At 30.3% G+C, this 17,279-nt stretch overlaps 1 protein-coding gene across 1 annotated transcript in view; it reads right to left on the bottom strand.

Moving 5' to 3' along the window:
* Positions 1–8,528: 8,528 nt before the first annotated feature.
* The window catches only part of LOC134705802 (orexin receptor type 2-like), a 33,488-nt gene continuing 24,737 nt past the window's right edge, over positions 8,529–17,279 (bottom strand). The window contains exons 5-8 of the mRNA XM_063564522.1: positions 13,869–13,987; positions 13,173–13,253; positions 10,016–10,043; positions 8,529–8,758 (exon numbers count right to left, since the gene is read on the bottom strand). Of these exons, the coding sequence (XP_063420592.1) occupies positions 8,674–8,758; positions 10,016–10,043; positions 13,173–13,253; positions 13,869–13,987 (313 nt within the window). The 3' untranslated portion in view covers positions 8,529–8,673. The remainder of the gene's footprint in view (positions 8,759–10,015; positions 10,044–13,172; positions 13,254–13,868; positions 13,988–17,279) is intronic.

The following is a 17,279-nucleotide window of genomic DNA, read 5'->3' as shown; positions in this document are numbered from 1 at the left end:
ACATTTGTGTAAATAATATACAGATAAAGACTAAGGTTTGTCTGTTTGTCATCTCTATTGTTTAGTACGTCGCCAGCTATCATTCAATATCATATTTATGTATTGTCTAAAACAATGAATAAAAAATACAGTTAATAACTTATTTTGTTTCATTTAGCCATAACAACATTTGAATAATGAGAGTTGTGAAGGATGGAGAGGAAATAATAGATGGCTAGCTGCTGTAACAAGGAAATTCCCTTAAGATATAACAGGAACGAATATCAGAATTATAATGAATCATCTTTCTTACACTGTACTTAAATCCATAATGTATGTATAAGATTGAAGATCATACACTCGTTCACTGGAGATATACTTTAGACTGTCGATGTACTGCGTTGACAATTATGACAGATAAGAGAGGCCCCTCATGGGGGGGTCCTAGTAATCACATAATCACCATTTTTTGCCAATATAATCACATAATCATTAAATATTTGCTTATCTTTAGTAATCAAATAATCATAAACTAAAAATACAGTCCTAGGTAATCAAATAATCATGAAATATTTGGCTTAATAATCAAATAATCATTTAAAAAACGGCCAAGTAATCACATAATCAAAAACCCCATGAGGGCCCTCATAAGAGGCGAAACGAAAATCAGAGAAAACTGAAATGTTTGTCCAAACAGTTCGATCGTTCATTATGTTCAATCATAAAAAACAAATTTGTAAATTCAAGGTTTGATGAGTACCCTATGTATGCAGTTACAAATATAGTTTTGAATGGTCTGAAATCTCTGCATGCTGACAATGTTGTTGTTCAAACTGACGAATATACGTTTCTTTTAATATTAAACCATAACGAACACATTTAAATAGTTTCAGAGTTTGGAAGTTGAATTTAACATCATTTTAACCCATACCCGTAAATACTGATAACATAAATCTAAACTTTCCATTCAATGTCGATATTCCGTTTTCGTATTACAAATAATGAAATATACTGGCTGTTTCATTATAATCTTCAAGATATTGTATTTCATCTGAGACTTTCAAATAGTTATCAATAGATTACACGCTTACAACGAGTTATTTTACTACCGAAACAGTAAAAAGAAAAACAATATATATGCAGTACTAAAATGAGAGAAGATTTCAAAAGGATCAATACAAAACAAGTCAAAGAAAGACATACACCATACATAGAAGAGATATGCGAACGGCAGACAAAAGTCAACAAAATAATAATTTATGACACGAACGTCACAAATTAAAAAAACCGGAATGAAGTGAAGTGATCCGAAAAAGTTGAGCATTTTCTGGTCTATTACTACCATGGATTACTAACAATTTTCATGTTTCTCCTGTTTAAATCGATCGACGGAACAAAGAATCTTTATACATCCGAATTTGAACATTAGAATTACGAATCTAAACAAATGATAGAACTGTTACGAATAGAAACAAAACAGACTGGCTAATCAAAGAGCACAGACACATTACAGAAAACAAAAACAAAAGCAAAACAATCCCATATACATGGTATATCATAGTAGGTTAATAGCACACTGTGTAACTAATAACGCATAGTTTGGTTCTGTATTTCATTATACAAGATTTGCGATGGCAAATAGAAAAGAAAGCTTTCTATATTGGTATGCAGAAGAAGTCATTTATCAAAGAAAGTACAAGAGACAAATGAAGCAGAAGATATCTACATTGTCTTGGATGATAATCGATTTATCATGATAATGAAGGTGTTTGTTTGTGTTGTTTCCTCCTTAATTAGAATTACCTTTAAAATAGGGATCAATTATTGACTAACACTGCACTGTTCTTCAACACTTGACAGAAACAACATTTGGGTTAACCACCGACTATTGTACTTAAAGAAAAGATTTAGTCGTAATGAGAATAGTTAACAACGTTCAGACGGATAAAGAACACCGTTTATTTGATTTAGCTTGGCTATAAATGATCACTGTGCTTCAGATAATATGTTTATTGCTTCTAACAAATTCTATCCTGATGTTTGATTGGGGACATAATAGTTGGCATTGTTCGTGGTCATCACAAAGAATATGATGTCGCCTGTACAACATAAAACATATTTGTCGACCATATTGCCCGACTATTTTACCAGCCAGTAAGCTGACTGTACTAAAATATTTATTAAATTGAATCAGACAGGTTGAACTATGTGTACATGCGAACATAATTGTGTTAATATGTTCTGAGAGAGAAAATCAAATGCATCAATTCAACCAGCGTACTTTACAAGCCTTTCTTGAAAACAATTACCAACATTCCAAGGTTAAATACTATTACTTATTTCACAAAAAATGAAATAAATGTCTGCAATAGAAAGGGTCAAGTGCTCTCTAATTTATCACTAAATTCAATTATACTTTTATGCAAATTTGTTGAATCAGAAATGATGATATAATCCTAAACTTGATATATTAAGCTATTTAAAAGATTTTAAATATAATTTATGTGACAGAATATTAATGTGAAAAATATTTTCCCAAATCGTTACGTTCGTAGAAATAAATGAATTTAAATTAATTAAGGTTTCGGTGAGAAATGTCATTTTTTTCTAAAATTAGTATTAATCGGTTTATTCATAGCTTATTGAACTTTTGATTCTGATCACAGCACCTAACACTATACCAAATATGCTTTTCATTCTTACATTAAAACATAAAAAAATTAAAGAAACCACAAATGAAAATGAAAAAGAAATTATCAAGGCGATACAAAATCATGTGAAAACCGATAAATGTTCAAAGCAGCAAAGAACCGCTTTATCATGACCTATGTAAATTGTACAACAAAATTGACAATTCGCAGAATAATTTTAATTGTCTAAAAGAATAAGGTATATTGACAATGCAAATGTTTGTTATGTTACATTATTGTCTCTATTTTTAGCTTAAAAAAACACGTTAGCTGGTCTTTATTTTTACTTGTTGACATACATTTCAAATCCTCTGGTGGTATCCCTCTACTGCCATTTAAAATTTTGCCCACTAACCTCTTCTTTTCTTTTCATAATTAATATGTATATAGTTTAAAAAGCCATTTTTGAAAATCTTACAAAATTTTGTTATTTTCATACTTTTAGAAAGAAAAAACATAATGCAGATGTAAAATATAAGAAAAATCTAGAGAAAACTTTATAAAAATTTATACTATGCTATTATTTGATATGAGGGTCTACATCCCATTACTCTTTAATGAAATATCGAAAACACAAATTAAAAAATTTAAATCAAAGGTATTGTTTTGTTCATCAATTCAAACATTTATGTAAGTTGTCCAATAAAGCAATCCAAGTAAAATCATCATATGGAAAATGTAAACATATCTTCATATCTTGATTCGAAAATTAAAGTTCCATAACTCTGGGAGAAAATAAAAAATAAAAATCGTAAGGAAGCTTCCTTAATCAGTCCAAACAATGGCATTTAGTGAAATCAATCTAGGCATACTTGATTAAAAACAATATGTGAAGTGGCTTTTATCAATCGATTGAAGTCACTCAAAAATTTAAATAAATTAAAAAATCTAAATGGGAGCTCTTTTTCATCAGTCCGAACAAAAGTGTTAAATCTTAGGGAAATTAATACAGACATTTCTGAGTTGAGTTAGTAAAAAATAGTTATAAGATATGTGAACTGTATCGGTTACAGTTCCTCTACTCTGAAACGATTAAGCAGAAATGTATTTTAAAAAGGATTCTCTCGATCTTTTGCCAACATACCGTCGATTAAGCTTATGATATTTGGTTAAAGCAAACTTGAGTTATCACACAAAATGTTGACGAATAGACGTTCAAAAAATAGTATACGATAATACGTCCCGAATGAGCCCATATTTGTAATGAATTGATATATATATATCTATGAATTTGTATGATAATCAAAGAGAACCGAATTTACTGCTTTCAAATTGTATTTCGAAGAAAGCATAGAACGATGCCATTTCCAAACATGATTGTCCAGACATTGAGGACAAACCAATTATAATTTATAAGCTGTATGACATTTTGTATGATTTAGGAAACACAGCAAATGTCTGATGTCAAATATTCTGTTGTTTGACATATATACTTGTCCGAAGGTGATCACTGATGATGTATCTAACAAGGAGACGAATTAATCCTCACTATTTCTAATACTGTAGGATATATAAATGTTTGACAATTCTGACTGTTTTTGTATAGAGAAGACATCCTCAATGCATTAAGATTTGTATGTTGGAGCGTCGTTTTTATTATTCTTTGTCTTACTTATAATGATATATAGATTGGTTCGGTGATGACTCTATCTAATTTGTATATACAAATTGGGCAGACGAAGGCACACTCTGGTTAGCTTTTGATGCGGATAACTCAATAATTGTTTTTATATAAAACATATTTCATTATAAAGATTACTTATGTCAATCTTTTAATTTTTGTTGCTTAGTCATTAGTTTTCATATTGTGTCTTTTGTACTATTACCCACTGTGTTTTGTGTTTTATATTTTAGCCATGGAGTTGTCAGTTTATTTTCGATCTATGAGTCTGGTTGTCCCTCTGGTATCTTTCGTCCATCTGTTGTAACCACCAGTTAGTGATATTATCTATATATTGTTGCTGTTGCCCTCTATACATCTTTTGTTAGTTTTTTGACCTCACGAAGGGAAACCTCTTAATTATCTTTATACTATTGTTGTTGCACTCAATATATCTTTTCTAGGTTGGTTGACATGAAGAACGAATCTGATATGTATATTTATACTGCACTCGTTCTATTTGAGCAGTCAAAATGCGGTGACCGTATATTTCTATGTCATATACAGTCACTGACCTGATATCACTTTTGCTCATGAATATTGAAATAGAAATTGTCGAAATTATATTTTATTATTCATACGACCTCTTCAACCTGTTCTTGTTTCCAATGTAAACAACGATGAGTTTAACGACTCAAACTTGTTTCTTTTACAATTTTTGGGAAAACATATTTCACTTATTAATATTTTTTGTTTACAACCTATGAATCATTATGTTTTATGTTTATTGTTGATATTTTAGTCTGTAAACAAACGAATTCGTTCACCATTGATGGCTGGTTTCAACAGGTCACGAATGATGTACATTTCATCGTGTTGTATCTATTTCTCTGCCTGTGTGATATGAGGCCTTTTTAAAGGGGGATTTTTCCAAATTTTTTAAATCAAATGAATAACATTAACACACTAAACAACAATTACAAATGTTTATTTAGATTGCAGTATAAAGACAATAATTGTGCATTGACTTGACATATCAACGATATAAGGATGAGGCCCGAAACGGGGAAATGCTCGGCACAGCCTCGCATTTCCCCGTTTCTAAGCCTCGTTGATATGTCAAGTCAATGCACTATTATTGTCTATATATGCTTGTTGTTGTCTTCATATATCGTTTCTAAGTTTGTAGCTCTCAGGAAGGGTTTGTTTTTGTATACGTATCTTTGTTGTTATTTCCCTCTATCATTTCATGACTTTTAAACCACAGGTAGCGATATTATCCCTTTCAGTCGGGAAACGATAGTGTTTGTTTGTGATTTTGTTTATCCTTAATTTACCTTTCTTTGTTTGTAAATCAAAAAGTACCAGGCTTATAATTGATTCTCCAGACGCGCGTTTCGTCTACATAAGACTCATCAGTGTAAACCTTAGGTAGGAATCGTGTTTCTATATGATGGTTGTGGCTATCTTTTTATCTCTTCTGTGTTGGTACACTTCATGAAATAATATTAGTTGTCTGTGAGTATTGTTTTTCTTCTGATCGTTTAGGGATTGTATTTCACATGAAAGGAAAACAATTGTATACATTTGTTGTACTCCTCTGAATATATTTCTATATTTGTAAACCATGGGAAGGAATATGTGTATGTGTGTGTTGGTACCCTTTGATTATTCTGATAGTTTTGTAGACCTGGTAGAATTGGTATTTAAATAATTTGTCAATATTCATGCCAAAAAAAAAATCAATCAATATTCAGTGATCTAATTACACTGTTGAATTGGTAACCTGTTATAATAAGTTTATTTAATGAATCGACAAGTTAACCAGGATCGTTTCTAAATTTCCTGGCACGGTAAACGTCATTTCTGTAATTGTTATCAAAGGTACCAGTATTATAATTTAGTACGCCATACGCGCGTTTCGTCTACATAAGACTCATCAGTGACGCTCAAATCAAAATTTACATAAATCCATACAAATACAAAGTTGAAGAGTATTGATGATTCAAAATCCCAAAAAGTTGTGCCAAATACGGCTAAGGTAATGTATGCCTGTGATAAGAAAAAAATAGTTTTTCGAAAAATTCTAAGTTTTGTAAACAGGAAATTTATAAAAATGACCACATTATTGATATTCATGTCAAAACCGAAGTGTTGATACTGGGCTGGTGATACCCTCGGGGAGGAAACGTCCACTAGCAGTGGCATCGACCCAGTGGTGTTAATAGTTATCAAAGGTACCAGGATTATAGAAATTATAAAATTTATAAAAATGAAGATATGCTATCCCGTTTGAAATATGTTTTCTACAGGTATAATCAAACTTCAACACCAACTCTTTGTATCTATGGAAGAATTTAGTAAAGGTTTGAAAGAAATCCTTTGCTTTTTTATGAATGTTTTTGTCCAATATATATCAGGTGTAGTTTATGTGGACCATAGGTAGGGACATTATTTGTTTATTATGGTTGTTGTCCTCTATGTATATTTTATGGATTTGTAAACACCAGGTTATATTATAAAATGCCTGTTCCAAGTCAAAACTATGAATGTTGTTATCCATTCGCTTGATGTGTTTAAGCTTTTGATTCTGTCATTTGATGAAGGACCTTCAATCTAATTGGTATTTTTTGTTATTTTTACATATTTTTATAAAGCATACGTAGGAATAGTATTTGCTTTTTTGTAATATATATTGCTTTCTAAATATAATTTATGGGTTTTGTAGTACACACATAGGTTTAGTATTTCTATATTTGTATGTTCTTGTATTTGCCTTCTATATAATATTTTGGGTTTTGTAGACCACAAGTAGGGGTATTATCAATGTTGTTGTTGCCCTTTTTTTATATATATTTGTTTATGTTGTTTGTTTTAGAGTAGCTAGTTCATTGACGCGCAGATATTTTATGTTTTCTATTCATTAAATTGAGTTTGTTAAATTTAATGGTGAAGGCTGAGAGAATATTACTAGTCGTATTCGTTACACTGAGAACCCTACGTACTTTTATATATTTCCAATCACTTGAAAAGAAATAACAAAGTTGATTAGCATTGACATTTCCGTAATTACATGTCATAGCTGGTTTGATTGTTTCTCCATGACATCCGGAATTACATGTTATAGTTAGTTGTGTTTTTTATTTTGAACATGTTCGTTCTCCCAAAACTGTCAACATAATGTATTCGCGTTTGTACAAATCAGAACAATAATGATTTTAAGATTTTTGTCCAAAGGTGAACAATTTCTGATTCAGAAAAAAATCATCATAAACTAAAGGTATTATCATTGTACAGACACTTTTGCAATATGATTTCAAATTAAAAAAAACCAATGTATATAATTTAAAATTTCTAGGGAATCATATCTTGTTTTTTTCATATTACGTCATCGTCCTCTATCATGCTTGGAAGATTACGTTATCGTCCTCTATCATGCTTGGAAGATTACGTTATCGTCCTCTATCATGCTTGGAAGACGTTATCGTCCTCTATCGTCCTCTATCATGTTTGGAAGAAATTAATTTTGAAATTGTATCTGTAATCAAACCCATAAGTCAACATGAAAATTGATGATTCTGTTATACTGGGCCTGATTCTGTTATACTGGGCCTGATTCTGTTATACTGGGCCTGATTCTGTTATACTGGGCCTGATTCTGTTATACTGGGCCTGATTCTGTTATACTGGGCCTGATTCTGTTATACTGGGCCTGATTCTGTTCTACTGGGCCTGATTCTGTTCTACTGGGCCTGATTCTGTTCTACTGGGCCTGATTCTGTTCTACTGGGCCTGATTATGTTCTACTGGGCCTGATTCTGTTCTACTGGGCCTGATTCTGTTATACTGGGCCTGATTCTGTTATACTGGGCCTGATTCTGTTATACTGGGCCTGATTCTGTTCTACTGGGCCTGATTCTGTTATACTGGGCCTGATTCTGTTCTATTGGGCCTGATTCTGTTATACTGGGCCTGATTCTGTTATACTGGGCCTGATTCTGTTATACTGGGCCTGATTCTGTTATACAGGGCCTTATTCTGTTATACTGGGCCTGATTCTGTTATACTGGGCCTGATTCTGTTATACTGGGCCTGATTCTGTTATACTGGGCCTGCATATTTTCCTAACTTATGTTTAAAAAAGTGTTTGTAGCTGTGACCTCTGTGTTAGCGTTGTTTGGAGTATCTTTGAATCAAATATTTCAAATTGGCTTTGTCGTTAGTTTGGAAAACAAAAAAAAAATATCTGAAGTTATACAATTTATTTAACAGTCATAAGACATTAAACATCACAAAAATAAATAGATAAATTAAATGTGATATTTTCAGAAAGCATATCTGTTACAAAATAACATGTTTGTGAAGCCGTGATAGCTGACAAGATATTTCAATTGATCCTTCCATTTAATGGAGAAACTTGGAGTCTTCTGATGCTTCATTTGAATTCTGATAAGGGCATCTCTTTATAGACCGATCAGTGCACAGTTTCCTGAAAAGTAACAACAAAATATTCAGTGAATCGCAAGAATACATGCAGAGACCGGAAAACAGTTTGAACGACTTTAAATAAATAAGTAAATAAAAAAAGTCAAAGGTTATGACAGTATGGAATAAAAAGGACATAAAGATAACATAAAAACAGACATCCGAACACCAAAAACAACAGAAAATACTGATTGACTATTCATCTGATCAAACACGGAATAAAATCAATTATCCCAGAAGGGTAAACCCATACTTCCATACTCGTGTTATGTCGTCAAAGCAATCAAACTTGGTGTCATGTTTAATATGCTAATTTGTAAACCGTTACCTTATTCAAATATATTCTTTATATTATATATACTCTATAAAACGATTCACCAAATATATGTTTTTATAACAAAGTTTGACAACATCTGGTTAAGATACTTATTAAAAGCAGAGGTTTATGAGCACGTATAAACTTATATAATTACACAATAGTTTGTGTTCAAGCCAAAAAAAGTTCTACATGGACCACGTGTTCATTGTTGCTTATCTTTGTTTGTACGGATTTCTTCTCTGTAGAGTAAGACGTCGGTGGTTTTATGTGGTCTGTTGAACGGTCTAACATGTTGGAAATTTCTATTTTTCGTTTTATGAATTTATACCTGATTTGTGCTACATAATTATAGAAAGGCCTTTAATAACCAAAATAAACACATTCTCATATCAAAATTAACATCACATCTAAAAAAAATCTGATACTTCTCTTTTGTAATTAAAACAATTATTTCAAACTGTTTCAGTAAATTACAGTCATTTTGTTTTTAAATCAAATCATTTCGTGCATCGGAATACATTTTTGTTTTTTCTGTGCAAAAAATTGAAGTTTGCTGTGGCAGGAGTAGACGTTTTGTTAATTGATCGTAACTAATAATTTGAAACATTTACTTGGCAATTATCTTTAAATAATGAGCAGTCAATCTGTTTCAAGATTTTATTTACAGAATATGTTTTGTTGTTTTGTTTTTAACTTTTGTGATATTGAGGATTCATTGTTATTCGTTGGATACCAATTTTCGTGAGTTTCGTGACTACTGGTGAACAAGAAATCAAATATTCAACGAATAACATATTTTCAATAGGATTTGTATGTAGAGATTGGCAAAATCACGAAGATACAAATTCTTAAATTATCAATCCACGACAATTGATTCCGACGAAAATATTTTTTTTAAGATAGCCCTCGCTGTCCCTTCAAACCTTGTTATTTGATACTTACTCTGTTACAGTGTCCATTTTGACATTAGCTGCATAGAAGATAAAACAGATTACATTAAGAATCGACTCAAGGAAATCCAAAGGAAATTTGTACACTCATACATCAACAAAACGTTGGGGGAAATACAAGTAATGTAGGTTTACAATCTTTTTGTAAGATTGATAGATTAAATTCCGCACCTGTATACTTGTAATAGGTTCAATATAACTTTGAAGTAATAATTTCAAAAGCACATTTTTAAAATCAGAACAGACAAATAACAGGAGTACCATTTTAAAAAACCCAAAGTAATGCAGCTATTATTAATACAAAATCGCAAAATAGTTTTAAGCAAAGCAGTTGATATGTCTAATAGTTCTGTTCAAGGCACTATATCAATACATTCGCGTTTTACATTATATCATTGATGTCTTTTGATTATTTAAAGTTTAATGAAAATGCAGATAGCATATTTTCTCATATTGCATTGTCAATAAGGGATATCACAGGCACAGTTAGCTTTGCTGCATATCTTGATTTACATCTTAAAATTGACAAATTTTTTGAAGTTTATTTCGGATTTTTATTTTCAAAAATGTTATGTGTTTTTCTTTTTGTCATCTTACTACCATGTTTCTGTTTTATTTTATTATGTAAAGAAATGTAGACCATCTAAAATAACTTACACGAGAAGAAACACGCATATTGATACATTCAAAGATTGGGCCAACCTTTTGGATGATCAATACAAACTATTTCTTATCTGTATACTTCGGGGATTTTATAATAAATCACGTTACATACGAAAAAAAGGTTAAGGTAAGGAAAAAAAACTCATAGTGTAAATCCTCAATTTATTCATTTATATTTTATTGTGTGAACCTTTTCCAATATGCATTCAATTCTACTTATAATTTAGAACATATTCACACTTTCGAGTGACCTTACAAAACTAGTTTTTCCCATTGTAATATTCAAACCTTGAAAAGAGTTCACATTTTATAATGAACCAAATGTAAAACATAGGTAATCATTTCAATGGATGGAATGAAATAGCACTGACATAGTTTGTGAGGACGGAATGGATAAATTGTTTTTCTTCTGTTTCAGGTAAAATTTAATACTAATAAAGTTTTAGATTTTTTTATTTAAAAAAAAAAGCAACATAATGTTATATAAATCCCCTTTTTAAAATTTTAGTTTTTGTATACATATAAAACTCTGTATAAGCATTTAATTCAGACCATTCAACGTTAAATGCTTACTTTTTTATTGATAACTTAGTATGTATTGTGTTTCTCCATAAAAAAAATCCTTTGCTTTATATATGAGCAGTCTGAAATTGTTTTCTTGAAAGAAAAAAAATCCTTCAAATGCCCGGTTGATAAAAAATGAATATTATTTTACCTACATCCTTACTCCCATTGTTTTTGTTTATTCTATATTATGTTTACCATTAGAAAATTCAGGAAAATTTGCAAAATTCAAAATAATTTGTTTTAATGTTTGCTCTTTGATCTTTAATAAGTAGGCTGTTTTCCAAGGGAAAACGTTCCTTTGATAACACTAAAAAAAAACGCATTGAAAGGCGTATAATTAGACAGCTAAAATTGCATGGATATTAAGATAATTGAAACCTTTATATTCAAAGATGTTGAATTATTCTTAAATAGATTAAATAATTCTTAAATAGATTAAAAAATTTATGCCGTGTTTTTCAATAAATACAGAAAAGTAATCTGTGATGTCATTTGAGCGTCATAAACATATAATTATAAAAAAGACGTACGTGTTGTTTTAGATTATTGAAAATGGCCATTTGTAAATGACTTGTATTTCTTTGTTTTCAATTCAACAATATAAACGTATGCGAAATTCTGGTTGTACGGAAGGAAACAATAAAGATATCAATCACATGTCGAAAAATTATTGTTTACAAGAGAGAAAATATTTTTATTAACAGGATGACTGTTTGGAATAAATAAGGAAACACATGTTGAGCTGACACAACTTATTTAATGAAACAAAAGCAATCTTTCAGTAATCCCGTTATTTATATCAACTATCATTACAGCACCTAATTGGAACAAGACTCGACTTCTTCCTTCATAAGTGTCAGCTAAAGATTGAATGGTAATATTAGCCAACTTAAGTTTTCTGGAATTTCATTAAATAAATGAATTGACCAATCATCAATCATCAATGATATAACAATTTCTAAAGTGTCGTGTAGTAAAGTGGCATCAAATACAAAGGATTACCTAACACAATGCTACATTTGAAGTCTTTGATTGAATTCAAGACAGAAACAAACTCGGTTTATATTTGATGACTATTTGTTACTAAGATGAAATTTGATATTTGGAATATTTTGTGCAAAATGATTAAAACATTTCCTTTTCCAAAATATTATACAACACATTCAAACGATGATTTTGTTCATTATCTGCTGTTATTGTGAACGTTTAGTTTACTTTTCGTCAGCAAATAGTTTTTTCTATTATAGTGTGTTGTTTAAATCTATTCAACTACGAAAAATCAACCATTACCTTAAGAAAGAGGCAACAGTTGTATACCGCTGTTCAAAATTCATAAATCGAGAAAGAAACAAAACAAATCCGGGTTATAAACTAAACCTGAGGGAGTCGTATTAAATATAAGAGAACTATGACACAACAGAGACACAACACCGAAATGTAACTAACAGAGAAACGAACTATAATGTAACAACGGATATTTTCCTGACTTGGTACAGGACATTTTAAACATTAACCTAGAAAGCACTTCTGTTTTTGTTTTGTTGCAGTTACAATTTTAATGATTTATCGCTGTTTTGTCCAAATTTCTATGCATGTTATAAATATGATTTCGAATGTGATTACTTGCCACTAGAGGACGAAGGTCAAGTTTGTTAACAATTATATAGTGTTCAAGAATGAGTAAAACACATACCATAAAGTAATCAATGCAATGCCAAACATGACAAAATGATGATGTATTGAGTATTTGAGAGTTTGAGAAGAAAACAATAATGAAAAGAGACAAACATGGATTATCTGTCGACCGTTCATTATATATTCTGTTCATAACGGTATCAACATTTAGTAGAAAACAATAGAATGAAAACGATGTCAAACAATACCTCCTTTCTAAGGCGTCGATTTATCATAAAATCTACCTGATAATGTTCCGTGTCTTCCACGTGTTGGTGCTAAGCCACAAAGTTTACAAGCCACACGAAATTCTTTCTTGAACTTTTCTGAAAAACAAAACACGAATGTCATTATACTAGTATGTCACAAAGTTCTAATTTCAAATTGTCTGTATTTTATCTCAAATCAATACACTGAGTATACTTCGCAAGCCATGTTGATTATTTGCTTAGCATCAGCATGTGGTATATATGATTCTAGTTCTTCATATGGCGACAGTTAAAACTTTAATCAAATAGTTAAATGCGTGGCAGGTCTTGTGAATTTGAAATTTAGTTGTAAGAAGTTACGTAGTATTGTATCACAACTGACGCAGTAGTAAACTGTCTCTATGATCAAGGGCAGTGTGTGTACTAAAAGTGTTTTCAAGTTTGAACGGGTTTAACATCAAAGAATTGAACTTTACGTAGTACAACTGGTCATTTCAATTTGCATTTGCATTTGTTTTTGTAATTGGGGGTGTAGATATTTATTAGTTAACTACATTACTGCAGAGAATTTTTCATTATTGTACATTAAACAGATTTCCATCTAAACAATTTTTGTTACAGTACCTGATATTTGAAATAAAATCGTTAATCATGAAATGATAGAACTATAACTAGAAAAGCTAGCAATGTTGTGATATATATACTAATAACTAATGTTACATAAGAACTTACCACTCATAAAATTATAAATAACAGGATTGATGGCACTATTGAAATAGCAAAGAAGATGAGACGTTAAAGTTGTTAAAGCAAGGACATCTTGATTGGTTGTATTTGTCAAACCCGCATATCTGTAATAAAACATTATATGGTACGTTATAGTTACTGCAGTAACATCTTGATTGGTTGTATTTGTCAAACCAGCATATCTACAATAAAACATTATATGGTACGTTATAGTTACTACAATGACATCTTGTTTGGTTGTATTTTTCAAACCCGCATATCTAAAATAATCCATTATATGGTACGTTATAGTGACTACAAGGATATTTTGATGGGTTTTATTTGTTAAACCGGCATATCTACAATAAACCTTAGATTGTAATAATAGTTACTACAAAGACATATCTATTCAGTTATATTTGTCAAATCTACATATTTACAATAAAAAAAATTCTACAATTACATATTGATTGGTTGTATTTTTCAAACCTGAATATCTGCAATAAAAAATAACAAGGTACATTTTCGTTACTACATGGACATCTTGATTCAGGTATATGTTATACACGAAAATCTATTATGAAACATAAGCTGGTGCATTATCGTTACTTCAATGCCAACTCGAGCATACCCCCACATTTCGACATTAAACATAAAATTGTACATTTTCGTTACTACAAGGAAATCCCGATTGGTTGTATTTGTCCTACCCGCATAACTACAACAAAACATACATTGTACTTGTAGTTACTGCAATGACATCTTGATAACGTTTATTGGTTACCAGGAAACAATATATTCCAACGAGTATATTTAAATATGCTATTAGATATCTTTAATACAAAACAAAATAAATAATTTGAAAAAAAGGTGATCTACATTTTCTGTACTTCATAAGAGCAGAAGCTACGACAGAATAGGTTTAAGGACACAGACAATTTTAAATGTAGCGTTTGTTATATAATTAGAAAAAAAAACAGTTAGGAAGACGAGGTGCTGTAAATCTTAAAGAAAGACATTTTTTTGTTCGTAATGAAGATCTATATATATGTTCTCGTTTTAATATTTATAATTATATAGATATAGGAAGTTGTAATATGAGAGCCAATGAGACAACTCTCCATCAAAGTTACAATTTATAAAATGTATTACTATCATCGGATACCAAATTATTTGTACTTGTCACTAAATTATTATGTCGAGGAACAGATTTATATCTTATTTTTCAATGTCTGGTTCTTTTATTGTTCTAATATACATAATTTGTTTGATTAATGGAAGGAAATATGATTGTATCGAAAGTATATATACTTTAGCCATTAAGATGATTTTAAATACTGAAATAGGGGTGTCTTTAATTTTCAAATGGTAAATTCAGATTACTATGGTTGTATAAGAAAAAAGGACATCTTTTATTTATTTTTTATATCAAAACAAATAAAAGGATTTGTGAACTAACAACCTATTACAGAAACATCCTCGACCTTAACTTTTATTAATGTCGAGAACAAGTGCGTGATATATTTAATAGGACAGTCTGTGTGTATATTGCCATGTTGAGCTTGATACATAGAAAATAACAGTATTAACACTTTTAAGTGTAATATTGTATATGAAAATTACAATTCAATTAAGAACAAAATTGAATTAGGCTAGAACTTCGTGCGATGTACTCATATGCAAAAGTTAGAAACAATAAATTTATGTTGTTAATGTCTGCAACGACAGAATAATTACAGCTCTTTTTAGAATTGTATGATTAGTTACAAACGTCACGTTAACTAAGAGAGACTTATAAGTACATGCATTAACATCAATATTTTATGAATATGGCAATTACAATCCCGATAAGTATGTACTATTAGTACAACCACTTTTAATTTTGAATATACGGACACTACACAGATATCACAACCATGTATGTATGTTGCTATTATTGTATGTCCTTTTTGGTCATATAGCTCTACCTGTGTTACTGTTGTTATGAATATTCGTCTTTTTTATTTGGGTTTGAGTGTTTCTAACAAGGGTTAGTCTATAACAGTACTTCAGGAGCATACATTTTATAGTGTTATTTGAATTTTTCTATAGAATTTGGTGGATATTTCTGTTGGTGAACTTGAAGTCCGTCATATTATCACATCAGTAATCGTTGTTTCGGATTCTGACATGACACATTACACATTTTATTTTGTAAATTTCCAGTTCAAAATTTTAGAAAAAGATAAAAAATACTAACAAAAAAAACCCCGTCCAAACCGCCTTAGTCGGTGTGGATATATTTGACGATAAGTTTGTGTTCCATCTACTCATATGTTTGTTCATATGTATTAGTTATTATAACTTGTTTGGTCGTTGAGAGTGTTTTATTGAGTTATTAAAAAAAGACACATAACATTTGTACAATCTTCTAATTTTATTTTTATAAATCCTGGTATAAGTTTATAAAGTCCAAAATCCTTTCCTAATACACATCTGGATATTACAATGTCGACAATTATATATTGAAATTCCAGTTTTTAATTTAAATACTACTGAATTCCGATTTGTATTGTAACTTATACATTGATAAAGCTGTTTTATTTTCATAATTTTATAACAGTCTTATATCTTTAATAGTTTACCGTCAATTTATGTAGTTACATTAATTTATCTATTTTTGTATCCACATAACTATTATGATCATTACTTTTTTTTAAAAGATCATGTTTATTATTTCTATCTATAAAATGTTTTTATTCTAACATTGTCTAATATTCATCTAAGCTTTATGCCTATTCCAGTAAGCTGACTGATATTCTGTTAAGTCAGTTTAAGTGATACCCATAGCAATTTACGTTTCTGTTAAACATTTTGGAAATAGATAAAACAAAACGTCTAATTTTATACATTTAATTTCAACATAGAACGCCCTTTATCCGGAGTTATGTAACATTTACCCAATCAAACGGAACCCTATTACAATGTGTTAGGTAAATAACGACATCAAGGCTTAAAAGATAACTTTTCGGATCAACACATACAAATAGTACAAATACCAAGCTTCAATAACATCATCAAGCATACAACAGATCTTTGATCACCTCCAAGTATCTAATACGCCTTTCTATCAGATCTTATATACCTATTTTTACATTAAAAGTATTTTTTAAAAAGAGTAAATAAGTTAATTATATAAAACTATTCTGCTCAGCGTGTCGGTCAAATTCAAAGCTAGTTTCATGTTTATATAGATACTTTATCAATTATCTGCGTCTGATGTACTTTTCTGGATTTACCTTAACATTGAAGACTCAATCATCCTTTGATATCCAACATTTTGTTGGGGGTTGAAACCTAAGCTTCTCAAAATGTGTTAATATTTGAACGGAAAACTTGCCACTGGTCGTTATCAACATACCAACAACATCAAAAGCT

The sequence above is a fragment of the Mytilus trossulus genome, chromosome 1 (genome assembly GCF_036588685.1).
Source record: "Mytilus trossulus isolate FHL-02 chromosome 1, PNRI_Mtr1.1.1.hap1, whole genome shotgun sequence".
In the NCBI taxonomy this organism is placed as follows: Eukaryota; Metazoa; Mollusca; class Bivalvia; order Mytilida; family Mytilidae; genus Mytilus; species Mytilus trossulus.
The sequence above is the reverse complement of the archived record's forward strand: the minus strand, read 5'-3'. Positions and strand labels throughout refer to the sequence as shown.